The sequence below is a fragment of the Pseudopipra pipra genome, chromosome 15 (genome assembly GCF_036250125.1).
Source record: "Pseudopipra pipra isolate bDixPip1 chromosome 15, bDixPip1.hap1, whole genome shotgun sequence".
Taxonomy (NCBI): domain Eukaryota; kingdom Metazoa; phylum Chordata; class Aves; order Passeriformes; family Pipridae; genus Pseudopipra; species Pseudopipra pipra.
The window spans coordinates 7177877-7205364 of record NC_087563.1 but is presented as its reverse complement, the minus strand read 5'-3'; the positions used below and the strand labels follow the sequence as shown (position 1 = coordinate 7205364).

The window sequence follows — 27488 nt, the reverse complement described above, 5'->3', positions numbered from 1 at the left end:
ACCACTTTGTTACTTGATTTCTGTGTGGTAACTGCTGGATCCCCATCCTTGCTGTAGGACTGTGCAGGTCGTTTCCCAGGACAGGAGCTGGGGTCCCAACACACCTGCCCCCAGAGCCCTGGTGTGTGTCCTCACCTTGGGGCTGGGTGCTGAGGATGGGTGTCCCCTGTCCCAGCTCTGCAGGAATCCAGCTTCTTTCTCCCTCTGCAGTCCATGGGTTTATTTTTCAGATAATTTGATTTAGTTTAGATAGTTTTAGGGGGGTCCAAGCCATGTTTCAGCTCGTTTGTTCTTCTCTAAGAGTATGGCTAAAGCTGGACAATTGCTCTGATTTCTGTCTGCTCTGGGACAAGGACTGCTCTCCCTTGAAACCCCGGGAGTCTGAGCCTGCTCCTGGCACTTAGGAATGAGAGAAGAGAAGCCGATGTTCGAACAGTACGGACAATGGAGTGGGAAATGTGGTGTGTCTCTTCTTATGCGACCCTTTCATTGGGAATGCGGCCGAGCAGGGGAGGTGCCGTGAGCCCGGGACTCAGCTTTACAAAATCAGAGTGACCGGGGCCGGGCTCGAATGGGACCCCGCTCTGCTCAAGGCGGGTGGGTGTGGGTGTGGGTGTGGGGGTGGGTGGGTGGGTGGGTATGTGCACCTGGGCACGGGGGGCAGAGCCCGGCCCTCCCCTTTCCAAAAGCGATAAAAGTCACGGCACGAGGCTCGAGGAGGATAAGCCAGGAGCGAGGGCGGCAGGGTGGTTCTGGCGGTGGGCTAATCGGGGGGACCGTCCTTGCCCGCCGCAGGGCGGGGACGGGGACAGGTCCTGGCGGCGCGGCGGCCCCGCGGGGGTGGTGGCGTGTCCGTGGCGCGGCCCCGCGTGTCCCGCCCGCGCTGCCGCAGCTCCTCCCGCAGCCGAAGGGGGTCCGGCCGGGACCCCGCGGGCGACGGCGGGGCTGCTCCTCTTCCTCGGCTGCTCCGCTCTTCTACTCCCGGCTCCTCCGCTCGGGGCTCCTCCGCTCCCGGCTCCTCTCCTCCTACCCACCGGCTGCTCGGTCCCGCCGCGGACCCCGCGCTCCGCTCTCCCCAGGTAGGCTCTCCCCGGCTGTGCTCTCCGGACCCGGGCTCTGATCCGCTGCCCCGGCGGCGGGGCTGGGCAGTGGGGGCGATCGCTCGCTGCTGGCGGCGGCTCGGGACGTGCGGTGCCCGCCGGCGGCAGCTCCGCCGCTGCCCGCAGCGTGTTACGGGCCGGGGTTCGCGCTGCCAGGGACTGGGCTGCGGCGAGGAGAACCGCAGGCGACAGCCATGGCACTGATGGTGACATCCGTGACACTGATGGTGACACCCACGGCACCTGCTCTGGTCCTTCCCGAGCGCCCTTGTGCCCGCGGGGAGTTCAGAGTCGTTGGTTTCCCTGGGACCGCAGCGCAGGGTGATGTCCCTCCTGGCTGTGTCACCGTTCAGTCCCAGCCGCTCGGCAGAGCCGCAGCTTCACCCCGAGCGGTGCTCGGGCAGTGCAGAGGGGGTGAGAGAAATTGTCTGTGAACCCTCGGAGATCGCGGTCCTCTTCCAGGGGCTCAGCAGTCCCGACCAAGGGGAATGCGGCTGCTGCTCGTCCTCCAGGTGCACGTCCAGCCCTTCCCTCAGTCCCGCTGCGCTCCCTTCCTCTCAGAGCACACGCTGCTCGCGGTGCGAGTGCGAACCGCGCAGGTGACTGCATTCCTCTGCTTTGCTTTGGGTTTGCGTTCATCTCCGGGGCTGGGAGCCGGGATCGCCCGGCTGCCTTCACACCTGTAAGATGCTCGCTGACGAGACCCCGGGAACAACGAGGGTCCGACTCGAGCATGATGTTAGAGTGGAAGCATTAGTACTCTTGGCCCGAGGAAAAGTAATTATTTTAATAATTTTGTGACTTTGCAACGTGAAAGAGTAAAGGATGTATCATTACCGTACCCCAGGTACACTTTGTAAAGATGCAAATGATTGTAATTAGTACTCGGATTAGCTTAGCTTCAAGGAATACCTGCACTCCCTCCTCGGAGCTTGTATGTACTGAGGTATTTTCAAAAATAAATTCAGCTCCAGACTGCTGTACAAAGGAGTTTCCTTGGGCATCTGAGCTTGGCTGACATCAGTCAGATCACCAGGGTGTAGAAACAGTGGCATGGGAACCTGATTTATGGCTGTTGCATCTGAAGGTCTGTTTTTCCTCTGAAGAGTGAGTTTTGGGGCTTGAAAAGAGGTGCTGGAGTGGCTTTGTTTGAAACTGAAGGCTCAGTCTGTTCCTTTCAGAGGCACTGATAGGGATCCTAAACGTTTGCTGCTTCATTTGTTTTATTGTTGGATCTTGTTTCAGTTCTGAGATGGGAAATCAAGATTTTATTTTCCTTAGCGTGAGAGAAGGAGCTGGGTGTGCTGATGTGGGAACCCACAGCATCCCATGGCAGCCTCAGTTCCCTGTAATTCTCTTTTCTCTGACATATATTTTATGATTCCTCCCTTTTCTGGTTCAATAACGTGATTTTGTTACTTTCAAAGTAAAAAAGTGAAGCTACTTAGTAGGTGTTTTTCAGAGTGTAGATCTGAGAAAATATTCAATGAACGAACAGATGCCCTGGAGAATGCTCTGGGTTGGACACAGTCCAGATCCTGATGCACTGTTACTCCCTCATTTTATTCTTTTAGGGCTTTGTACTTCCAACAAGAAATAAACTTGCATGTCAAAGGGATGTTAGTATCAAAACCAAGCAAATAAAGGTGCTTTGCATGTAAATGCTTCAGATGTAAGGTGGCTGCTGTACCCTATGGAGAGCATTCAGTCTCTCTCAGCTGTCACTGAACTCTACAGAGTGCTACACTCCAGTGTTCCCATACGTGTCAGGGAAAACTGAAACCTGTGCTGTCTGCTAATGGCAGCTGTTCCTTTGCAATGGGAGAGGAAAGCCAGCCACTGCAGCCAGCACCAAGCCAGAAATCAGGTTTGCTTTTTTGTTCATAGCTCATATATGAAAAAAAAATTTTAAGAACTTGCGTGATAACTGCACCTGGATTTTACATGGAATCTTTTCAATAAAAAAGTCCAGAAAGGTATGATTTTGTCCCAGATGAAAGACCTATGTAACAGCTTAAACTAACAGCTTAAACTTTGAATTTCTTCTTCTAGAGCTTTTACTGTCCCATGTGACCTCAGCAGTCAAAAGTGCTTTTTGATTTTTGTCTAGCCAAGTCACTATGTCCATTTATTTTGGATATTGCCCTCACTACAATTAGTCATCACTGAAGCTACAAAATATGTGTTGGATAATATAACACACACGAGCCAGATCCTCGGATCTTTGGGTCTGCTGATCTGTTTCTACCCTTCCCATAGTGGGCAGCAGTCCTGGTCTGGGTTACAAGGTTATGGTGTTACTGGTTTCCCTAATAAACTCCATTGTAATGTGCTTTTTCCCTGACACTCAGTGTTTCCCTCAGAGCAGTGAACCTCTAGTGAGAATTTTGCAAGCTCTAAATGCTTCTTCATCCTGAGTGATGGTGAATTTTTGCCTCCTGCCCTCTCCAGGATGCACCAGGACATCGCCGAGTTCTGCTGGGATTGACCCTCAGTAGCACTGTCCCAGGGCTGAGTGGAACCAGAGGAGTGGGGAGCACTGAGCCTGGGCTGAGCACACCATGGGGGCAAACACCTCCACCAAGTCACCACCCTTCAGTGGGAACGAGGATGGTAAGAGCTTTTCCTGTTTGTTTGCTGGACTGCAGAGTCCTCAGTGCAGACTGTGACTGTGAGGGCTGTGGGCAGTGCCCATCCTGGGGCTGCAAAATGCCTGGGAGCTCTGGGTCAGCAGGGGTGTGTGGAGGTCAGCAGCAGCAGCACCAGCAGCAGCAGTGTGCCCATAGTCCCTGCAGAGCTGTAATCTGTTTTTTGGGGTCCTTTTGCCTCCCCTTGCAGCAGCTGGCTCTGGGAGCAGGACTGTCAGCAGAGCTTTGGTGTTGAGGTGTCCCTGGCACACAAAGGCAGGGACAAAACACTGCTGCTCTGGAGGCTGGGGAGGTTTGTTCTGGAGCTCCCAGCATCTGGAGGACCAGTAGGAAATGTGGTGGGAAGGTGGCTTGAGCAATGAGTGTTCCCATGGGTGTTCCTGATAGCTGCCCATCTGGGCAGTGCTGCCCACAGGCATGGGGAGGCCAAGCCTGCAGCCTAGGTCAGCTGGAAAAGGAGGGTTGGAAAAGTACTGCTTGGAGCAGTATTGAAGGCCAGGGTCCCTGTGCTGCCAAGATTACAGAGACAGTCATTAAAAGATTGCTCCATAAATATATTTGCTGTTGCATGAGTCAGCTTGCTGACTGCCATATGGGCTTTTACCTAGGTACAACAACAAAATGCATCTGTAGATAAATACAAATACATATAATTAAAAGTAAAATATACAAGGACCTGGATACCCCATCAAGTCTTGTTCAACGTGCCCCATGGTGCCACTGCAGGTCTGTGGCTGTTTGGCTAAACCAGCTGCGCTTTCCAATTTATTAATGTAACTGCTTGCAAGTTTTCTTTGTTTTTCATATTTTTTCCCAGTTGCTGTAGTGCAAAAGAAATCAGTGCCGTAAGGTTTTCCTGGAGATTTTATTCCTGGTGCATCTCAATGCTCAGTTTTGGCATCTCTAATGAACAACCACTTGTGCTTGCTCGGGATGATGAGCACTTCTGTTCCTGATCACCTTCCTTGGGGTGATGTGCCCTGGCTGTGGGATTTTCCCCGAGGTGGCTGATCTCTGCTGGGTGTCTCTCTGGGTTTGACGTGATTCATGCAGCACTAGCTCCTGCAACAGAAACACAGCAATGCCAGGAAAGGCCCCGTCCTGACCATCTTGGGTGGTTCAGTGTCAGTCTGTTGGGCTTCAGTGGGCTCAGGGCCACCCTTCCACACTGATGCAGCATCCAGACCAGTGCAGTTCTGCTTCCATGGCCCTGCCTAAATTTAAAAAGTGGTAGCACATTTTTTTCTCTAATTTGTTGTGTTTTATTATACTGAGGGAAGAGAAATCAGGCTGAAACGGAGATGTCCTCTATGGAATTTTCCATTATCTTGCAAATCAGTGACCACAGGCTATATCACCTTAGACATCACAATCTTGTCCTTACTCTAATTTCAACTTAAATTGTAGTTAAGTAAGAGCTGCTGGATACAGCAGGAAGCAGCACAGTGTTCCATGGCATGGGCAGGTCCCTCCCCCGGGCTGTGGGCAGTGGGGACCAGTCCCACCTCCGTGGCTATGCCACAGGGAGACTTTTCCTTTGGGACCTGTGAGGGTGGGTGGAACAGCACAAGTGGTATGGGTGCTCCAGTGCCAATCCTAATGACTCTTGCATGTTTTCCCAAATTGCTGTTGCTATAATTTCACTCTTTTCTGTGGCACCATGATTTTTATTTGAACTTTTTGAAGGGCTTCGTTTGCCTTCAGCTGAAGCAGGGTGACAGTATTATTTTTTTTCTCAGCATTTCCTCTGATAATTGTGGATAATAAGCAAGTGAGCTGAAAAGAAAATGTAATAACCAGACAGAAGGTTCAGGGCTACAAAGTGATCTGACTCCTGGCATAGTCAGGATGAGACCATGTGAAAAGCCAGATTTTTTTTTTTTGTGCTGTTCCTGTGCTGAAGGGCGTGGGAAGAATCCAAGGGGGTGGCAGCCTGGTGTTCTCCCCACTAAATTTGGTGGAAAATAAAGCAGAAATAGATAGTAGATGAGGACAGTGGTGGATCAGAAGAACACACATCATTCCATGGTCCTTTGCTGGTGCCCTCTCCAGCCCACCAGCAGCTGCTCTGTGTTTAAATCGCCCTTGGACTGAACAGAGCATCAGCATCATCCTCTGCCTGGGTCTGCACCACGTCCCACTCTCCAGTACAGAGGGACTGGCATGATCACTGAGTGGCAGTACTTGTTTTCCTGAGGCTGCAGAGCAGAGGAGGAGAAAGGGAGGGAGAGACTATAATGAAAATGGGGGAAATTGCAGTGAGAAAAGGAAGGGGAGTTGTAACAGACTGTGTGGTGCTGTGCTTGCTGTGCTAGGGGGGGCAACAGGGATGGGGGGACCTGAGCTCCTGAAGCACTGATTTTCCTTGGCAGATGACCCTGGGGACTTTGGCAGGGTTGACTGGTCTTTGTTAAGGATGTTTTTTGTGGCTGGTTGGGATCTGTACTTTTTAATATAAATATTGTTCCCTGAACCTCAGTTTAGAAATATGATCCCTGCTTACAAAATAGTGTTTCATGATTACACCTCAGTTACTTCTTTATGGCAGTTGTATTATCTTCCTTTGCATCTCCTAAACACTGTTTGTCTGAGTTGGCAGAGCACATGAGTTTTTTCTCTGAAGGGCAAAAGCTTTGTCTTTTTCTTTGTTTTAGATGCCATCAGGCAGGGAAATGTGGCTTGTCAATTCTGTAGGTGTGATTCAGAATGAACAGCATGTGTTTGGTTCCTGACTTGGACACCACAAAGTTCAGTGCTCTTCAGGAGTGGGATGGTAGGAAGGCTAAACCAGAGAAAGGTTAAAATTTGCCTGTACCTAGTTTGAGAGTCTTAAATGAAGTATGCAACTTAGCTTTTTTACACCCAGCTCAGTTATAGGCCTGTGTTTAAAATGTTAAGGAAAACATCAACGTTAAATAACAAGGAGGCAGAGGGTGTGAACATGCTCATGAAAGCATTCCTGTAAAGGACAATAGAGATACAGGGGGTGGACATGCAAAAACTGGCTGCTGGTCTAACTCCTCTGGATTTGCAGCCGTTCCAGATGTTAATGCCATGGTCTGCCCTGCTCTGCAGAGCCCCATGTGGGGTCCCAGTGCTGGGGACCAGAGATTCCCCCTCTCCCCACAGCTGAGGCTGTGGCACAGCACAGGGCTACTGAAGCTGACCTCTCTCTGCAGCAGGCACCTCTCTCATCTTCCCCTGCAGGTGATAAGCATCTTCACCCTCCCTTTTTGTTCTGCAGGTACCCTTCTCTCTGATGGTCTCGCTGGCAAACAGATCCAGTTAAACTCAGTCATCATCAGCTTGGATTTACTCTGATATTTGCAGCTGTTCTGGGTTTGAGAAAGGGCATCTGTGCCTGAAAGCTTGTGTTCCTTCCAAGTGCTGTAGCTGGTCACCTTAAACTTTGCTTTGGTTAGACTGTGCCATCCTACCTGAAAAGGTAATGGCAATGTTTTCACGAGGTATAAGGGTTTCATGGACTAAGCTTTGCATTTGTTCTCAGCAGGAGCAAGATGAGGCTGATATCTTTAACAGGCAGGACAGGGGGACAGAGTGACAACATCAGCTTGGGAGTTCTCTGCCTGATCTGCCACTGACAGAGGCTGACCCAGGGAATTTCCCTTTGCAGCTGAGCTGGAGTGAAAAAAATCCCTGTTAAATGCCAAGTTTAAATAACACACAAATCTCCAAAAGAAACAGTGCTGCTGGGGTATCCCTCATTTTTCTCAGCTCATATGGAGGAAAAATAGAAATAATATGATATCATCAAGTGTTTGCTCAGCCATTTAATACTGAAATGTTTCCTCTTTCTTGCAGTTACCTTCGACCATTTTGAGATTTTGCGAGCTATTGGGAAGGGCAGCTTTGGAAAAGTGAGTGTTTTGGGACCTAATCACTGTGTGGACAGGTGGAAGTGGGTGAACTGGAGGCTTGCATGACAGCACAGAACCAAAGCCCTGCATTGTCAGTGAGCCTTGACCTGAGCTTCAACTCCTGGTAATCAGGAAGGATTCAGAGCTCGATTCCTCATCCATTCTGTACCCACAAATTATATTACAGGAGATTAAAATGAGAAATTGATCAATCAAATGAACTGAATTTCATTACGTTTCTGAATTAGCATTTCCTAAGATTTCCCAGCAAATCAACACTGAACATCGTGATGCATATTTAATAAACATCTACAATCAATATGAAAGCCTGGCAGGTTTTTTAATATGTTAAATATTTCTCTGTGAGACACAGTGTTTGTTATTAAGCATCAGGTTTCGGTCATGCATTTTATTTTTATGCTGTTGTGGAATTTGCCACTTGTATAGGCTGGCAGAAGGTCGTTTGCCTCTTCACATAAAGGCACCCTGATGCCAGAAGTGGGATGTGCCTTGGGTGCAGAGGGCAACAAAAATCTCAGACAAAGAGACAAAGAGATTTATCTGGAGGGGGAAAAAAAAAAGTTTGACTGAAACTTGCAAATTCATCCCAACCTCATAAACTGTTGTATAAACAAATCCGAGCCACTGGCCCGTTTCGTTGTGCACTCTCACAGGCTCGGAGGCTTGCCTTGAAGTGATGTTTCTTTCTAGATTTGGGGACATATAAGAAAAGTTACAATTCAAAGCCCAGTATCCCTCAAACAAACCCCAGGATTCACTGTGAGCTGAGTGACACTTCCCAGGAAGGTGAGAATCAGGTGCTGCTCCCCATGACTGAACTGTAGTTCTATGGTGGAGGGGGCTCTCCCCAGCAGTAACTAGTGTGGGAGGGATGGACATGACCATGATTAGTGAGTGATATTAAATGCAATGTTGACTTCTGTGCCATTCCCTATCTCCCATCTTGTGGTGATAAATTCATTCTGCTCACCTTCCCCACAAAATTTCTCTTCAGGTGAAAACTAGGCAAGAAATTCCTGGGCAAGGTCCAGTGTTGCAGCATCAGTGCACGGAGCTGTGCCTTGGCAGTGTGGACTCTGCCAAAGCCACTGGAGAACACTCGTGTCATTGGGTTTTACCAGCCAAAATTAGCTGACAAATCATCTCTGATTTATCCCCTGATTTGCTCTCCTAGGTCTGCGTGGTGCAAAAGACCGACACCAAGAAGATGTATGCCATGAAATACATGAACAAACAGAAGTGTGTGGAGCGTAATGAAGTCAGAAATGTTTTCAAGGAGCTGCAGATTATGCAGGGCCTGGAACACCCCTTCTTGGTTAATTTATGGTAAGAGGTGGTTCCTTGGCTCACTGTTCCAGTCAGCACAGTCAGTTACAGACACCTTTGAGACCAGACCCCCCCCCTAGTCTGCTGCAAGCCTGTCCTGGGACCAGCTGGTGTGTTCTGCTCACCAGGGCTCTGGTTTCAGGGGAATCCTGTTTAATGAAACAAGCAGTTATCTATCTCCCTTGTCCCCCCAGACAGCACAAGAAAGTTTATTCATGTTGTCCCCTTGCAGTGCCCCCCAGGCAGATATTGCCCATCACCATCACCCACCTGTATTTAATGGTGCTCTTTGCAGCAACAGCAGGTCCCAGCAGCAGCACAGGATCGATGGCCAAGCAGGGCTCTTTGCAGAGTGTCCCTTGGCACTGCGTTCTTCTTAATTTTATTAGGACACCAGTAACATTCCAAGTGGTGTGAGCTCATATACCATGTGATAAAGTGGCTAATATCCTGTAGGTATAGGAGTCCTTTGGGGTGGTAGGTAATTACATTTATTGAAAATTGGATTTAATTTTAGAATAAAGTAGAACTTATTGATGCTAAACACAAGAAATGAGGCTAAAACACATTGAAGATCACAAATCTCTGAATTACTGTTCCTTTTTGAAATCCCCTGTAACCTGGGTACTGTCTGGTGAACCCTTGGGATTTTGCTGCAGCTGCCATTCAGTGTTGGTATGAGTGGAAAAGGTGCAGCCACACCTCCCAGGTCATATCTCCATACTTTGCTTTCTTACTTGAACACACAGTTCCATGCAAAGCTCACTCAGCAGCTGAGAACTGACCAGTGTGTGCATATGTACAGACCTGTAGGGAACGAACCATGCAAGTGTCCCTGTTCTTGCCATGCCTTCCCTGGCCTCAGAATGCCTTTACCATTCCTGTGGCTTTCCTGCACTCCGAGTGATACACAGACTATAAGCTTTGAGTGGCCTGTGGTGTGGTTTGTGGTGCTGTTCATCCCATCAAGCAGTCGGTGTGTTGGTAAGGAAAAATCCATGAGGAAAGGGCTCATAGCTGGTAGTCTGCCCCTCTCAGAGGGACACTGGGTAAACACTCCATCAAATAAGGTCACTTACAGAGGACTGGCAGAGAGCAGCTGCACCCCTGTTGTGCTGAGCACGTGGGTTCATGGACAGGCTGCTGCTGGAAGAGCTGGCATCCAACAGCGAGACCAGAGGGTCTGGGCAGGGCTGTGCTGGGCCAGGGCTCCTCTGTGTTGCTCCTGTAGTCACTTCCCACAGGTGCTCAGAGAAGGCAGAACGTCCATTTGGAGTTGTTCAAACAGTCTGCTCTGACTCTGTTATGGATCTGAGGTTAAATTATTGTCATCACAAGTGTGACCATAGGATTTTAGTCACACTGGGAAACAGAGCATGGGAAGATTATGAAATTATTATTTCTCAAGTGAAAAAGTTTTGAGAAATGATGAGTATTCCCAGAAGTACCACATGTCACTTTATGATCTGTTGTTTTTCAGTGCTGCCATCCCTGAACCATGTGTGTGCTCTTTCAGGTACTCCTTCCAGGATGAAGAGGATATGTTCATGGTCGTTGACCTGCTGCTTGGAGGGGACCTGCGTTACCACCTCCAACAAAACGTGCGGTTCCAGGAGGGCACAGTGAAACTCTTCATCTGCGAGCTGGTGCTGGCCCTCGACTACCTGCAGAGCAGGCACATCATCCACAGGTCAGCTGGGACCTCAGGAGGGCTGATGGCCCTCCTGAGGGCTTGTTCCTCTTTGATGTGAAACGACAAATAGAAGCTTAAATACTAAACAAAATATTCTCCCGCGTACGTTTGCTTTCACGTGAAACACAAGGCTTCCCCAAGAAAAGCATTTCATATACAGCAGAGAGCATCTGATTTCTCCCTCTGGGGTAGCTGTGAAATAGCATATTCTGCTGATCCTGCAAAAAGCTGTCTCTAATAGGTTTAATTAGCTGTAGCTCATTAATATTTGTCGTGGTCCAGGGAGGGTAGGTGTCAGCACTCACAACTCCCCTGTGTTCACCCTTGGAGGTGCCTGCCTTTGTCCCCCTCTCTGTACCCCACCAAAATATGAGGAATGGGCCCAAACACAGCTTTTTTTCTCTGTGAGGTAAATTCCTTTCTAGGACTTGGGTACCAAGATTTCTCACGGACAGTGAAAAAATGTGTGTGAGCTCTTGCCACATCTTTGAAGACCTGCAGAGAAGCAGAGGAGGAAGAGCTTTCCCCTGGCTGGGAAGCAGGGTTTGGCTGTGGAGGGATGGACATGCAGCTCTCTCCTGCTGGTGTCATGGGCAGCACAACCCTGGGCACCCACGGGTTTGACCAAGTAGCTGCTGTCAGGGAGGATGAGCAGGGAGGGACTATGAAGGTCGATAAAGGCAGGGAGAAGATCACCTCATTTATAAATATCACTCCAGAGGAGTGTTCTTGTGCAAGAATTAAGCATGGCACAGAGTGTAAAATTGAAATGGTCCTGGTTGTTGGTAGGGAAGGCACACGCTGGGGAGGGACTGGGGAGGATGAACTCCTGTTCCTGTCCACAGTGTCTGGCTGCCATACCTGGGGTGTGAGGGAGGAACAACCCCTCACCTGCCCCCACAGCCATGAGACTCCAGAGTGGTTCTGCTCTACTTAGGTCGGGGCCAGACCCTGGGAACAATTCCCACCTTCTCAGGGGTCTCCTCTTTTGTACTGCTTATTTTGTGCCAAACCTGCGTGGATCTCTGCCCCAATGTGAATGTGAAGCTGCAGTGTGCACTTTGTGCAGCTGCATGTGTTTAAGGTGAATCAGGAACAACAAAACATGTATGGTAGGCTGTAAAATTTGGAAGTTATTTAATTAACACTGTAATTAAAGTTGTTTAATTAACACTGTAACCCAGTGGGACAATATTAGATAGATAAAGTGACTCAACTGAGTCAATTACATTGCAACAGCTGTAATTGGGAACATCAGGAGACAGGGAAGCAGTGGCTTCGTGTGGCTGAACAAAGCTGTGCAGAGACAGCAAACCCAGGCTGGAATTATTTCACACCTAGATGTAAAAGAATAGGAAATATTAATATATTTTAGTTTAGGAAATGGTATAACCAGTTTATAAAAAAGAAATACACAAATAAACAGTAGTCAGCATTATCCCTGGTCATCCTTTGCATCCTGAGAATGATCTTACTGTGCTGGTGTAATTCCAGAGGCTGTATGACAAACTGAGGGAAATCAGAAAAAGCCCCATTAGAAATTAAAAATTAATAATTAAAAAAATAATTGGAAACAGTTCTGCTGTGCTTATGGGGAGAACCAGCCAGTTACCTGGCACAGCCCCATGCTCTGCTCCTGATGCCTGTTCCTGTGTTTACCTGTGTGATGGGGATGGCACCAGGAAGGTAATTGGTGTTTATAATCCACTGGAAGTAGTTTGGGTGACAGGAGGCCAGAGAGCTGTAAGCTATTACATGACAATTAGGTATATTGTGTTTTCCTGATTCCAGGTGGCTTGGTGAACTTAAACTGTATCTCAGGGATCGAATTTTCAAAGATAAAATCCTAAACCTGCTCATTTCTTCCCTTAGAACCCCTGGGCCTTGTGGGGAGCAGCAGCTGGCACAGGGTCACTGTAGCTGTTGCCTGCCCTGTGGCTGGGACCTTCTCCCTGGGGCACTGAATGGCATCAGCTGGGCGGGCACTCAATGGGGGCCGGTGTAATGAGCTCATTAAAGACAGGTAATAGCTTGTAAAGTCACTCAGGTGGACACAATGGGTGTATCAGTGTCTCAGGTGTGCATTTCCTCCCTTCGGTGAAAGCGTTTCCCTGCAGCGTTGCTATAGGTATTATTTTGTGGTTTTTTTTTACTCAGGAACAAAACCTGTGGGGAACATGCTTGTTTCTAGACCAAAGATGTTAAAATAATTTAATTTGTACTGAGTGAATGGGGAACCGTTCTCAACACAGTATTGAAACAGATTGAGAAGTAACAGGAGGAAAATGGTAAAAAGAAGCTCTAACTTAACTGTGGGTGGACTCACCTGAGTGCTGCTCACCCAAACCCCTGCAGCCTGCACAGCCCTGGCTCTGTACCCACTGCTGCTGTTTGATTAGTCACTGTCTCATGCCTAAATCAAACAGGAACATCAGAGCTGAGAAGCCTTGAGGCTCTGAGGGCACGGTGTCTCTGCCAGCGTGTCCCAGAGCCTGGGCTGTCCTGAAGTGCCTGCAGCCGTGTTTCTTGTCACTTCTCTAGGCTAATGGCTGTCTCTGCTTCTCTGCTTTTTTTCTCAGAGACATCAAGCCCGACAACATTTTACTGGATGAGCATGGTAAGTGCCAGGTGCTTTGTTGTCATGTGTGTGTGTAAAAGCAGAGGCAGAGACAGCAGACCCAAGCTGCAGTCTCGGTGCTCCCTGGTGCCCTCATTTAGTGTTGCTGTCTTTCCCTCAGCCCAGCTGGGAGTGGCACCATCTCATCCTTCTGTGCTTCACTTGCTTTTTGAGTGGCAGTGTCTCATACCTCTGGGCACTGGGCACCCTCTAATGCTACTTTTAGGGTTGCCTCAGTGTTTAACCCACAACTCTTTTGGCTGACTCACCTGATGATGACCCTACAAGGCACTGGCAGGGACCCCACATTGGTGCTGCTCGGGGTCAGTTGCTGATTTTAACACTTTCTTGGCTCTTGCTTAAAACTTACTCAAAATGCATTGTTTGAAGAGTAATGCTCGTGTCACTGCAGGGTTTGTGTAGTGTGTGTTCACAAACAGAATGAATTATGGTGCAACAGATAATCCTTATTCAGGTATTTTCCTTTTCCTTGAGCATTTGGCATTGAGAGGGAGCTCCAAAGGGGATTTGGGGCTGAGTATGTTATAGATGTTGCTATCGGTTTTTCAGTAGTGTTTCTCAGCAAAACCCTTGACTATATTCTTGCATGACTCTGTAGTCACATTTTTTTCCCCAGCAAACCTCTCACAGTGAAGAGTTGCCTGATATTTAATAGCCTGTAACTCATTAGAGAAATACTTTGTCATCTTATATTTTTTGAAAATTCCATGTAACTGACTTGTTGTGAGAAATCTTAATTAGCAGCTACAGTAAGGTGCTTGAAGAGAAAAAGTCAGTGCAGGGAAGAGTCATATCTGAATCTGTTATCACTTCAGATGCTGCATCTCCCAAGGGAGGCATCACCTGGCTCTGCATGACCATGTGTGTGACCAGGGTTGCCTGGCAGCACCGAGCCCAGGCTCGATCTGTTTGCATACAACCTCTAAGTTCAGAGCACTGGCTGATTATTTATTTAGGAGCTGGAAGCAAAGTAGCTTTGCCTCCAGGGGCTGGAGCCTCTGTCCTGCCTCACTTGGTCCTTCTCTGGCTGTTATCCCATGCTCAGACCGTGGAGAACACTGACCTCACTGATGTGCTGGGGACCTGCTCTGCCAGCACTGCTGGGGCTCCCTGTGCAAGGCTGTCTTTGGTCAGCCCTCGCTGGCAGACACTCCCCAGAACCTCTGTGCCCCTCAGACTGGGGTGACACAGTCCCCCAAGAGGAGCTGGGAGCTCTGTGGCCGTGGGAACGCAGGTCAGCACTCCTCAAAGAGAGAAAAAATGGGGAAAAAACTCTGCTCATCTCTGCAGTTGCATTCAGCCCAGAAGGATGCAACCTGCAAACTTCTATAATGACACTGCAATTCAGGAGGAGTTTTGAGCCTGCTCCCTGTTCACCACGAGGTTTCACCTGTGTTTTGCAGAGGTTTCAGTTTTTTTCTGGGGACATACCCTTGACTCCAGTGTCCTTCTCTCTGTGACTTGTAGTATTCCTTTTCTTCATCCATGGCAGCAAAGGTCCTCTGAGGCATACAGAAAGCTTTGGTCACACACAGAGTTCAATTTTTTCTTGTCCCCAGAGTAGCTGTTATTGTAGCTGCATGTTTATCTATATTTAGCCTAGAAGATCGTGGTTGTTTTTCAGTATCTCCTTCCCTGTGGTGCAGAGCTGCAGCTCCCCATTCTCTCTCCTCTCCCATCACCATCCCACTTTCACAACTGGGATCACAAAATAGATGCAATTAGCTAACATTAAATTTTTTGTGATGTTCTTGATTGGGACCAGTTCCCCAAGAATATGAAGTACCTGAAGACCTTCAGCAATCAGACTTCAGTCCTTCATTTTTTACATTCCTTTTGTCCCCTAACTCTGCCCTTTGGCCCGTCTCCCATGGGCTGTAAAGTTCCTTTACAGCTTTGATTCCTTCACGTTTCAGATTTAAGTTTGGAAAGGCCTCCCGCTCTGTTACAGACCCCAGCACCCTTTTTGTGGGTGTTAATGGCCAAGGAGGCTACAGGAGCCCTCGTGCACATCACCTGATCTTGGTGCAGGAGGCTGGGTTCGGTTTTTAATGCCTTTCATTATGCCACATGTTGGTTGAAATGTGTTGTCCTGACACACACCTCCCACTTTCGCCTCTGTCACCCTGGCTGGTGACATATCAATTTCAGACAAGGAATTATAAAGTGGAATATCAGGCAAATAACTTTCTGTGCAATGAAAGAGCCATTGTTCAACATCAGAGATTAGGATCAGGTCCTCCAGGGAAAAAATCCCCAGCAGATGACACCTCCAGCAGTCATTCCAAGCACAAAGTGATTTCCTCCTTTAAAGACACTTCTATCAATTTGGCTCAGTGACAGCACAGATCACCTGGGAATGAACGGATATAACAGATGGCAATTTCTGGGAATTGTGGCTAATTCATCAGGAGTTTTTGACCAGGTCATTTGTCTAATAAAATTGAAGAAAGGCTCAGTTCTATCTCTGGTAAAACAGAGGTTTTTTGCAAGAGCCCTGTGATGGCTGTGCTCAGGATCCTTTCTTGTACTGCTGCCAGAAGGTTCTCTAGGGCAGTGCTGCAATGGGTGAGTTATGCCAGTGCAGGCATGGCATGTTTGCTCCCTCATCTCAGGTGAGAAAGTTAGGGCACAGCCTGTCCAAGAGCCTCCACGATCCACAGCTCCTGGGGTCTCTAATTTCATATCCTTTAAAATGTTTTCTTAGTTGAATCTGCAGAAGCCTTGTATTTTTTGCACAAAAGATGTTCTAGAAAGGTGAAGGAATTATGAAGTAACAGAAGTGCTGAATGCAATAAGAAAATTGTTTGCCTTAAGGCAAACCCAAGGATTGGTCTGGCAGTGCCAGTTTCAGGCTTGGGGAAGGAGCCATGTGGTGCCCAAGAGCAGCTCTGGCTGTGCTGGTTCAGAACTGCCTGCAATTAGAGATGCTGAGAATCAGGAAAACACGAGCCTTAAGGTTCGACCCTAAAGCTCAGCAGCAACCCCCAGTACATCCCTCATGGGCCCCAGTAGCTCCCACCCTGGTCTGTAACACTGCCATAACTGTTCAGCCTCGTCACACTGCCCTGAGCCCCTTCCTCAGCCTCACTGGCTGGATTTGGTCATTTCTCAAGTGGGCTAGTTTATAAAACTTGTGATTTGTTTGAACTGAATAATTTAAAAGATGGATCCAGAGGAAGGCATGTTTGTGCTTGGAATATCAAATTCCTAATAAGCCTTTATGATTCATATTTATGAAAACAGCTCCCCGCAAAGTGGAATGAGAGCTGGAGTTGAAAGGAAAAACAGCACAAGGATGCAGGGGATGTATCCAGACAGGGCAGTTGGATGTCATTCTTTCTCCCAAGTGCTCCCCAGCGATGTGATGCTGCTCTTTAGTGGGCAGGCTGGGGGAGTGAGTGCCTGTGGATGGTGTGAGCAGCAGGGAGGAACACGTGCTCTGTAGGTCTGTTGGGAACTGTGTGAGGGGAGAGTGCCAATGCCTGGTTTGTGCTCTTGCAGCAGTGCCACAACTCACCAGGACATGGGCGTGATACAGAGGTTTCAGGTGAAATCACAAGTTCTGCTTTTACTCTCCACATTTCCCCAGCTAGATCAGGTATTTGCAGCAGGCAACTTGTATCACTGCTCTCACAGAACAGATATATAGGCACAGTTGTAAATATTTACCTAAATGCTCACAGTATCCAGACAAGAAAACAGGAGTTCGTTGCCACAGCATCAACTTCTAGACCTATAAAGGTGATGTTATTCTGCTTTAACTCGTGAACTAGAGCAGCAGTGGATTTCTAGCTGTTTGAAGCTAATGACTGAGGAAGGTGTTGTCACAGCATCTCTATCAGCAAAAGCCACTTTACTTCGATCTCTGTGGTTAGAGAAAACAGCAGCAATCCAGCTCCCCTCTGTTACTGCCGAGGGGACAATAAGGCTGCAAAACACAGGAAACAGAACAGCTGATGTGTTGATAATGAGCTCACCTTTGTCAGGGGTGAGCAGCCTCAGTGCCTGAGGAGGAGATGAAGGAGGGGGGGAAGCGGAGCCTGCCTGTGTTTGATCCGGAGAATTGGGCTGAACTAACCCACGAGTTTCAGAGAGATTCTCTTCAGTGCAGCCAGCCAGGTCTGATCACCTGTATGTCCATGTGGGGCTGCTCTGCTCCCCGACAGTGAATGGGGAATAATAAATTGAGTGCCTAAAAAACCCAAAAAAGACAAGTAAAAGCACAGGCAGGAGCCAGGTGGGAGCATTGCCTTTCTCATCCCCCTGTGGATCACATCCACCTCTTTTATTTCCTTTTCGATTCAAAGGCAGCAGTTGTGCATATTATAGCCGTGGCAGCAGAGCCCATTCCTGCCCCAAGGGGGTTTCATGATGTTTGGATTTCTGTGCAAGGCTGTTTTGCTGGCTGCCAAAGGTGCTTGGTTCCACACTGGAGGCAAATGGAGGGAGTGCTTAGTACCTGGAACACCAAATGGAAAGCAACTAGAAAGCCAAACATCAGGGATTTTTTTTTTTTTTTTATTTTTTAAAACATAGTGGAATTTTTTCTGTGAGAAAAGTTCAGTTCTCTTCCCCTCAAATTTATGAAGACTCAAAACAATCATCGCTAAATTACTTCTTGGAGAACTCCCATTTTTTTCTCCCCAAAGGGAAAATAAGGGGATATTTGAAGTAATAAGACACAACTGCAAGCAGCCTGCAAGCTGAAATATTTTCTATCAGTTCTTCCACCAGAATATTTTTTTTGCTGGAAGCTACTTTCCATGGAGTATTTTACTTCATGTTTCTGATTCAGAGCTGTTTCTGGTGTGAGACTAAAGCCAATCCTGTTACATGTTAACCTCTCTCTCTCAGGACACGTGCACATCACTGATTTCAACATCGCCACGATGCTGACGAAGGAGATCCACGTCACCACCATCGCTGGCACAAAGCCCTACATGGGTGAGAACCAACGCCAGTTAAACCTTCTTGAATTACCATTTTATGGTGGGACACGGGTGAAGTCCTTTTTGATGGGGGTTTGGACTCTTTTATTCCTTGTCTGTGCCAAAATGTACATGCTGGTTTGAAATAAGGAGCATCCCAGAGAGGGGCTACGGGGCAGGGACAGGGAATGTCTCAGTGCAGCTGGGGAACGTGCACTGTATCCCTCTACAAATCCTAAATGCAGATGGACTCGAGTACACTGCAAACATGGATTTTAGTGCCATGATGCCACACTGTACAGCATGGGTTTGATTATAAACTAAGATGTTTGCACCCCTGAGATCCCCGAGCGTTTTACAAGCAGCAGTCACGCTGTGTAGTGATGATGAAGTGCTCCTGCTACCCTTGAGAAGGGAAAATGAAGCACAAAGGTTTGTATTTGGTCCCTTAGTACATCAGCACAAGTCTTATGCAGCTGCATCACTAGCAATAATTTGAATTTTTATATAAAATGGCTGCTTTAAAAACTAGCGTTACTCCATGTTTAGGCCAAGTGAGTGGCTGTAAAAAAGCATTGCTCCTTGTTTTGTTGGTTTTAGATCAGTTCTTGCCTCCCAGCTTGTACAAAAATTTTGAAGTATTTTTTTTTCCTTACTCTCAAAAGGGAAATTTATTGGCTAAGAAAGAACATTTCAGTCAGTGCCTCCCCCCTGGCTTCCCATTAAAAGCTGTGGCTCTCAGGCTTCCTTCAGTTAAAATTTGTTTTTCCCTGCCAAGGGTGCAGTTGGCACCACATCTGCATTTACGCTGCATATTAATGTTCCCAGAGAGCTGCTTTCATTGATGGTTGAGACTGGATGTGGGCTCTGCCAGATTGAACTGCTTTAAATATGAACAAAGAGATGAGTGGGATGGGAGCAGCTTCCCAACGTGCAGATCTGCCGAGTGCTGCTGGGGCACAGAGGCTTCCTGGAGCCTGTTTACTATGGATGATGGGCAACTCCTCTGTCAGTAAAAGGAATTCGTTCCTTTTGGGCTTTGGGGGCAGAGAAGCACTGAGAGGTTCATGTGCAGGGGCCTGTGGGGCTGCTGGGTGCCGCTGGCGCTGGAGTACGGCAGCAAAGGAGGGGCGTGGGTCAGGCACTCTGTGTTGCTTGTTGCCACTTGGGATTGCAGCAAGGCAAACTTTCTTTTCCCTGTATTTCACAGCACCTGAAATGTTTAACTCCACAAAACCCACTGGCTACTCCTTTGCTGTGGACTGGTGGTCACTGGGAGTCACTGCCTATGAGCTGCTCAGGACCCGGGTACGTGTGGGGCTCCCAGCCTGGCTGGCTCTGTCCTTGGACACACTGTTGGGAATGTTAATGCTTTGTAGCAGGTATGAGAGGGCCAAGCCAAATTCAAGATTTTAGAGGTTATTACAGCATAGGAAGCAGAGACTACACATCCACCACGGCTCCTGTGATGGCCAAGAGCTCAGAGAAGCTGCTGCAATACAGTATATCCTGTGGTGATGGTTCCCCACTGCAGCTCAGGGCCTCTGGGTTGGCATAAGCAGGACAAGGCAAACAAGCAACAGCTCCTGAGGTTTGGGCTGCAATGTCCTTTACCTGGAGCTCCCATCCTGCAAGGGAAAAAAGGAAACTTGAAAGAAAATCTCATTGCTGTTGTAATCAGACTGAGCAGCTGGAGCAAATGATGGATAAAGCCCAATCCCTGCCTGTGCCATCAGAGCTCTGCTGCTGATACAGATAAGATCATAGATAAGATTGGGGGCCTTGTAGACAGACAAATACATCAGTGTTTTGGAAGTATTGTGTAAAAAAGTGGGACAACGTTGTAAAAATTACACTCTTTGAAACAAAAGGAGAATGTAATTTAAAGTAGAATGTTTAAAATCTTTTGAGGCTCTGAAACTTCTTTCAGTATGAATATGCAAAACATGTTTTTAAAAACTCTATCATCAGTCTTTGCAGAATGCCTAAAAAAATGTTTTAAGAGATTTTTCAGATGAATCTGTGTGTCTCAAATTGTGAGGGATCATGTTAGCAGACATGGAGGGGATGTGGCTGCCTGACCTCTTGGGTAACTGAAGCCACATCCCTGTAAACATCTTAATGTAATATTTGAGCTTTACATTTATAATGCTAAATGAATGTCAGGACTGTGCATCACATTGGTTTTAGAGTCGATGGCACTGTTTCCAAGGGCAGGAGCAGAGATACCTTTGCATGCTGACACCTGATGGCACAGTCGTGGTGAGATGGTGGCACCTGGGTGGCTGCTGCGCGGGGGAAGTGAAGGGAGGCCTTGAGGTCCATCTAGTGTCAGCACGCGTCAAGGACACTGCACCTGATCTGATCTCACTGCTTATAGCCACTATTTTTTAAATGTGTCTTTAACGCCCCCTCTCCTCCCCCCAACATAAGGTAAAAATCTGGTAATCAAAACTTTCCAAATGAAAACAGCCCGCCATCGTAAGGTGAGCTAATTTGATCAGTAGGAGAAATCCAGCTCCTTTTCGCTGGCATTGTCCCCAGCACGAGTGAAGAACTGAAAACATTGGCACATTTTACAGGGAATATCAGGAATGCTCTAACCACGGCACTGTGTATCATAGTCTTGTAAGATACAAACTCTGATAAGGCTGAGCAAACCCATGCTGGTTTTAACTCTGACTTCTGGGCTTTGCTCCTGCCTGTCCTGCTGTTAAATGTCCAGTTATTAGCATAGATCTTGCTGACATTTTGTTTATTTCAACTGAGCCGCGGTCACACAGAGAGAAATGTCCCACGGGAGGCTGGGGACTGGACAGAGAGACTGTGCGACGCCCCAAACAGATTTCCCAAGGAGTCCTGGAAAAAAAAGCAGATAAATTCAGGTGCTTTCCTTGTGGCGTTTCCCACAGAGGCCGTATCACATTCGCTCCAACACTTCCACGAACGAAATCGCCCACGTGTTCAGGACAGCCAAGGTGATGTACCCCGCCGCCTGGTCCCCGGACATGGTGTCGCTGATCAAGAAGGTGAGGCGGCCGCGGGGCGGGCGAGGGGCCGGGGTGTGCGCAGCGCTCCTGCCACTCGCAGTGCACGGGGAGGGGAGTCCTTGCAAACAGTGTCCAGGCTGGTGTCAGTGACATTTGGGTGGCATCGTGTAATAAATGCCAGCGTTTGGTGCTCAGATGCAGGAGGTGATGGCAGCGAGCAGTGCTGTGTCCTGAGCTGGCATCTCCTCTGAGGACACGGTAGCCTTCACTTCCAGAGTGTCCTCCAGCGCTCTGGAATGACCTAGGTTAGAAGCAGATATTGATATATGTGTCAATAAGTTCAGCAAAAAAAATTATGTTTTTTTAATCCTCAAAAAAAACTTTTGTTCCAAGATGGAAAATATTTGTAGGAAGTGCTGATGCTGTTGAAATCCTTTGATGTCACGTGATTTATGCACCACTGCAATTTTATTTCAATAGAGCTTCCTATGCTGTAATGACCCCTAAAATCTTGAATTGATTCAAAATCATTACTGGAATAATTTTGAAACTGAAATCCCATCTGAAGCGAAGCCACAGCTTCAATAAACAAGACTGTAGCTTGACAGTGTCAGATGCTGTCTGCACACAGCAACAGCAAAGCTGAGCACTGACCCCTGCAAAGCAGCACTGGAAGCACATTTTCAGAAAGTATGTAAATGGTTTTCTAATTTTCAAATAAGTGTAGGCAGTAAAGTAGTACTTAATGAAGCTTTCATCTATTTTTTTTTCCAAATAGTATGTGTAAGTATTCTGTCATTTCTAATGAAATACTCTGAAACATTTTTATGAAAAGAGGCCATCTATTCTTTGCTGAGACAGAATCACAGCCTATTTTCCAGGAAGAAAATTGAAGAATATTTCCATTTGCTTAAAATTCAATGAAGCCAATATTTCATTGAGCCTAACAGTAATACAGGGATATTTACTGCAGATGTCCTCTGTGTTTCTATGCTGAAAGTTTTTCCCTGGAACCACGGCATGCTGCAAGCCATGGAGGCTCCCTTGTGAATAAATAATGCAATGTCACAATTATTTAAATTGCCCAGTGCCCCTTTGCATCTGGTTTAACAGCCAGATGTATTATATATGAGGCCGACTGCGGCTCCTTCCTGGCTCAACCATCCCCTGTGGAGTTTTGTATTTATTAATGTCTGAGGCAGATGTTTGTCATTGCAGAGCCACAGCACTGGTGCTGGGCTGGAGCCCAGGGGGACCTGGGTGGTGGGGACATTGCTGTATGCCCAGCTGCACATCAGCATGAGGAGGGCTGGGGGGGGGTCACCGTATCCACACCCTCCCTGGAGGGTTTGGATCATCTGGTTTTCCTGCTGCATTTTTGATCTGCATGTTCTCAGGAGATTATGCAATGTATAAGCCTTGAACAAACTTCAACCCTCTCCTTCCACACAAGTAATTCCTACAGCAATGTTAAAAAATGCTGAAAATAAGCAGTGTGAAGGCATGGCTTTCACACTGGAATAAGAATATTCCATTAGTAGAGTGAGAAAACAGGGTGTTTTACTGATACGGTGTTAAATGCAGATCACAAAGGCCTGAGTTTAACTCCCCATTCCAAATGGTTATTTTTAACCTTGGACAAATTGTTTAATGCCACTGTACTGCCTCAATGCCCGCTTCTTCAATGCGGATAAAAGTCGTTCATAAAAATAGGAATAAATGGAGTTAAAGCTTGTGAGCCTGTCGCATACCCTGGTGAAGGGACTGTGAGCCAGAGCAGCAGAGAGGCACCGGTCCAAGTGCCAGTGTTGATGCAGTCTCCCTTGTCCCTTGCAGTGCCACTTGTCCTCAGCCCCACTCCACGGAGCGTGTGCCCCGTGGGGATGGTCTCATCTCTTCCCTTTAACTCTCCCTGCAGTTGCTCGAGCTGAATCCCGAGAAACGTTTCTCTCAGCTGAAGGACATCCAGGCCTTCCCGTATCTGTCTGATGTGAACTGGGATGCTGTTCTCCAGAAAAGGATAATGCCAGAATTCATTCCCACGGTAAGGCTGTTTGAGTGTAAATGTTCCCGATGTGCCTGAGCGTCACACGCCACAGCCTGTCCTCACACCTGGCACTGGGACATGGGACATTCTGACAAACTTCCACTGGAGCATCAGGTGTCACAAGGGGAAAAGGAAGACCAGGGCAGGGCTGCCACTTCCCTGTGGGTGTAATGAAGAGTAATGGGGGATGACTGCAGTATGGGTGCCCCGAAACTGATCTGCTCTGTTTACAGTGTTCCTGGAATTTTTGGGTGCAGAACTGGTGTTACAGGCTCTGGGCTGTGGGTCCATGTGGGATGGAACATGTGGGCAGTGCCTGTGAGCCATGCTCTGGACAATGCTGCTCCCAACATCCAAACACCCAGTGCACCAGAATGGGCTCAGCAGCAGCCTGGGGATCACCCATCATCTTATGGGAACTGTTTCCTCCTGTAATGCCTGCCCTAACAAGCTCATTGTTCACAGTAAATAGCACATACACTAGATTAGTGTTTCTGAGCCTTTTTTAATTGGATTAAAACAGCACACAAGTAACATTATACTTGTGGAGAACAGTCTGAGTGCTGCTGTGTGCGGTTTTCAGCCACGTAGAAGTTGAGGTAAACCGTGAATATTTGTTAACTGTATGTATTTTCCCCCCCTGTGGGTGTGATTCTGTATTGCTTTAAGACCAGTTCTGCAGGCTGCTGTGCTACTCTAAAGAGGCACATCCCAGCCAGGACACCGTCCTCATCCTCATTGCCACTCTGAAGCCACCAAAGGGCAGAGTAGAAGCAGGAGCACAAAAAGAGCCACTGTCACACCTTGAATATGCCCTATGACTGACAAAGTATGGCAGGAGTACAGCAGTTGCTCTGGCTGAATGTGCAGCTGTAATTAGTGCATCCTTTTACAAAATTCAGCTCTCAGGCACAGTCCAGTTCATGAGAGACTTCTCAAGACAGGCTCTGACCACTTACGGTTGCCTCTCTCTCTCCCCTTCAGAAAGGCAGACTAAACTGTGACCCAACCTTTGAACTGGAAGAAATGATTCTGGAATCCAAACCTCTTCACAAAAAAAAAAAGCGCTTGGCTAAGAAGGAGAAAGGCACCAGCAAAAGCAATTCCTCCCAGGTGAGAGCAAGCAGGTACAACCATGTGGTCAAGGACGTCTCTCATTTTCCACGGAAGATGATTGCCATCTAGCAAGACCACAGCAAACTGGTTGAACAGAACATTTTTTTCCCTCGTGACCAACTTTATTCCTAAAACTCTCCCGCGTCTTCCCTGTGGTGGAAGGCAGAATGTTTATGCACTGGTTTAGTGTGAGAGGAGAGCCTTAATGCCATTCTCCCCACTGCAGGGCTAAAGATGCTCTGTTTCTAAAGATATTCCTGTGTCTCCTTGAAATTGCCCTTGCAATGCCTTTCTGTGTCAGCTGTGAATTTATTTCCCATCTCTTTTATTTTTCCATTCCAATGTGAAAGGCCAGCCACATCCAGAAGCACCTGGAGATGCTCCAGAGGGACTTCATTGTTTTTAACAGAGAAAAGTAAGTTCTGATCCAGAGGCAGAAAAAGAGGCTCTGGCCCTTGCCAAAGCCTTTTACAGGTTTGGGGGGCCCAGGGCTGAGGGAGGGTCTAAAGCTGGGGGGGTTTAGGGCTGGCGGGGGGCTTGGGGCTATGGGGCCCCAGTTTTGAGGGGGCATAGAGGACCAGGGAGTGGGGTGCTCCCAGGCAGCTGCACTGCTGCAGGGTCTTGGCTCTGCCTGGGCCCCCCCCCCAACAGCTCAGCTGTCCTTCTCTGTCCCCAAGGGTGAGACACCACCACGACAGCATCCAGGAGACCACACCACTGACAAAAAGCGGAGGCACATACAGGGAGGACAACCAGAACAACAACCTCTGAGAGCAGCACAGCCCCTGCAGGAGACCTCCCCGTGGGACTGGGGCTTGCCCACCCACACATCGTCACCATGTCGGACCATGGACTCGTCCTCTGCTGCCAGGACCCTGCCAGTAGCCCAGGGCATCAGGGGGAGTTGGGGCACCCACCCCCTCAGCCTGCCACCTCACAGCCAGAGGGTCCTGGGTGTGGGAGGAGAGGCTGTGGGTGCTGCCTTGCAATTGTCCACAGTCAGTTAGACTCAGATCCTATTATGCTGCCTTTCCTGATGGCAGGAACGTGACCATGTGATGATGGATGAGACAGTATCCACCCTTCCAGCTTGGCTGGCCGGTGCCACAGCCCTTGGTGCGCTCTGTGCTCAGAGATGCCACCACCATGTCAGCTGCAGTGCTGGGGCCACAACAGCACAGCGGGTGAGGGCTCTGCAGAGGTTGGGACTCCAGCATGGATGGGCTGCTCCAGGGGGAAGAGGCGACTCCCGGGTGCAGGGTCTCCACCAGTGCATAGTGACAAAAGTGACTTTTCCTTACAGACAGCTCCTGTGAGCACCCCATGAGGGTGGGCATGGGGGGCTGGAAGTGGCAACGAGCTCCTTCCTTATCTGGGAGGAGGCAGCAAAGGTTTCCTGTCCCTTTCCCTCTCCACATACTCAGCAGGGCTGGCATGGCCTGAGTGTGCAGACAGATGTGACACCAAGAGGTAACAACCAGGCACTGACAAATCCAGATGCTTTTCCAGCATGAAAAATGCCTGAAAAATCCATTCACCATCATGTTAAACTGCTGCCACCAGAGGGAAACTTTAATGTGTATTTTTAATCTCTCTACCATTGAAATCACACTCGATTTAAGCAGGGACTGTTTGCAGGAATGGCCACACTGCTGGTGTGGTCTTGGCCAAGACTGAGATTGACCAAGGTGTTTTTACTGCAGTAATGCTGGGAATGATGCTATTATTTAAATGCTTTGGCAGGCCTGATGTTTCCCCTCCTTCTTTGACATTTTTCCCATTCCCAGCAATATAGTGAATGTGTGATGAACTCTTTGCCTCCTATTTACCCAAAGGGACACATCCTGTCTGGATGGACTTAGTTCAGCAGTAAGTAGGTAGTGAAGCCCTCAAAGTAGGGTCATTGCCAGGGGAAAGTCACCGTGTCCTGCTCAGTCACAGCACACTCTGACTCGTGTTGCTGTATTCTTGCCCTCCTCTTCCCCAACCATCCTGTCTTTTAATCAGTAGGATTTCTGAGCGGGATAGGGGCTCTGTGTCTCTCTGCCTTTTGACTTGCCATTCCCAGGGAGGCTATCCAGAGCATCTCCAGTGTTTTCCATTGGTCCTCTGCTCTCGGCACAGTCCTACAGGGGGTCTGGCACAAGGCCTGGTCAGGAGGGAGTCTCTCAACAGCTGTCCCTGTACCCTGCACAGCACATCACTATTGTTGCCTTGCTCTGCTGCAGGTAGGGGTCCACACACCATAAGTGTGTTTATCTGGAGTCCCAGACAAGGAAACCAGCCCTGCTCCTCCTGGGGAAAAAATCTGCTGCTACAGAAATACCTCTGTACTGGCTGGTCAAAAAACCCAAACCAACTTAAGTACTTAAATGGTAAGAACATTGCATCTTTAGAAATTCCCCAAAGATTTCTACAACCATCTCTCCCTTCCCCTCTTCTACTGTAAACAGAGGCACAGTCTCAGCTTAATCACTACCAGGCAACAGGGAAAATTCTTTAATTACTTGATAGCAGCACTTCACAAAGCTTGTAAGCATGAAAAGCCTTCCCTGCCCCTGGCACAACTATTCCGGCCTGGCCCCTTAAGGACTGCTGCATGGACAGCTTGTTCTGCCTGACTTGCAGGCATGTAAAAATAAGTATTTCAAGGTCAAATACTAAAGAAGGAAAAAAAAAAAGTGTATTTGTTTAGCACAGCCTAAACTGACCTTTAATTTTTGAAATCTTTAAAAAACTATCACTTTGTTTTTCTGCATGCTTTCCAAGCTTTAGAGGGCAGCGCCTCTCAGTCTGACAGACACTGCTGGATGGAAGGGGAGCATTTAACTCACAGGTACCCACAGAAAACAGCCTCCAGTGCCATGCCCAGGCAGTGCCACATGGAGCCAGTCCCTGTCACCACACAGACAACAGGCGCAGCTCTTGCCAGGCAGTCACAGCCCCTGGTGCCCAGGCCAAGCCCAGCCAGAGACTGCATGGACAAAATGAACAGGCTTTTACAAACACTTGCAACGTGCTGTTTTGCCAATACCTTTGCCTTTGCATGAGCAGCTACATCAACCCTCTGACACTGCACTGTGTCATCCTGACAGCCCAT

General features: G+C 48.2%; 1 protein-coding gene across 1 annotated transcript; it reads left to right on the top strand.

Moving 5' to 3' along the window:
* The first annotated feature begins 825 nt into the window (after positions 1-825).
* STK32A (serine/threonine kinase 32A) lies at positions 826-27087 on the top strand. The gene is made up of 13 exons (XM_064671634.1): positions 826-1079; positions 3552-3713; positions 7571-7626; positions 8822-8973; positions 10490-10663; positions 13246-13283; positions 18162-18251; positions 19446-19543; positions 21148-21264; positions 23144-23269; positions 24257-24385; positions 24739-24803; positions 25066-27087. Exons 2-13 carry the CDS (start codon positions 3662-3664, stop codon positions 25157-25159), a joined length of 1191 nt encoding a protein of 396 aa, XP_064527704.1. The 5' UTR covers positions 826-1079; positions 3552-3661; the 3' UTR covers positions 25160-27087.
* Positions 27088-27488: the final 401 nt, after the last annotated feature.

Bases quoted from the DNA above. Each gene is read 5' to 3' on its own strand.
- STK32A (XM_064671634.1), top strand. From the start codon at position 3,662: ATGGGGGCAAACACCTCCACCAAGTCACCACCCTTCAGTGGGAACGAG. The intron at 13,284-18,161 runs GTAAGTGCCAGG...TCTCTCTCTCAG, and splicing joins CATTTTACTGGATGAGCATG to GACACGTGCACATCACTGAT. The intron at 18,252-19,445 runs GTGAGAACCAAC...TGTATTTCACAG, and splicing joins TGGCACAAAGCCCTACATGG to CACCTGAAATGTTTAACTCC.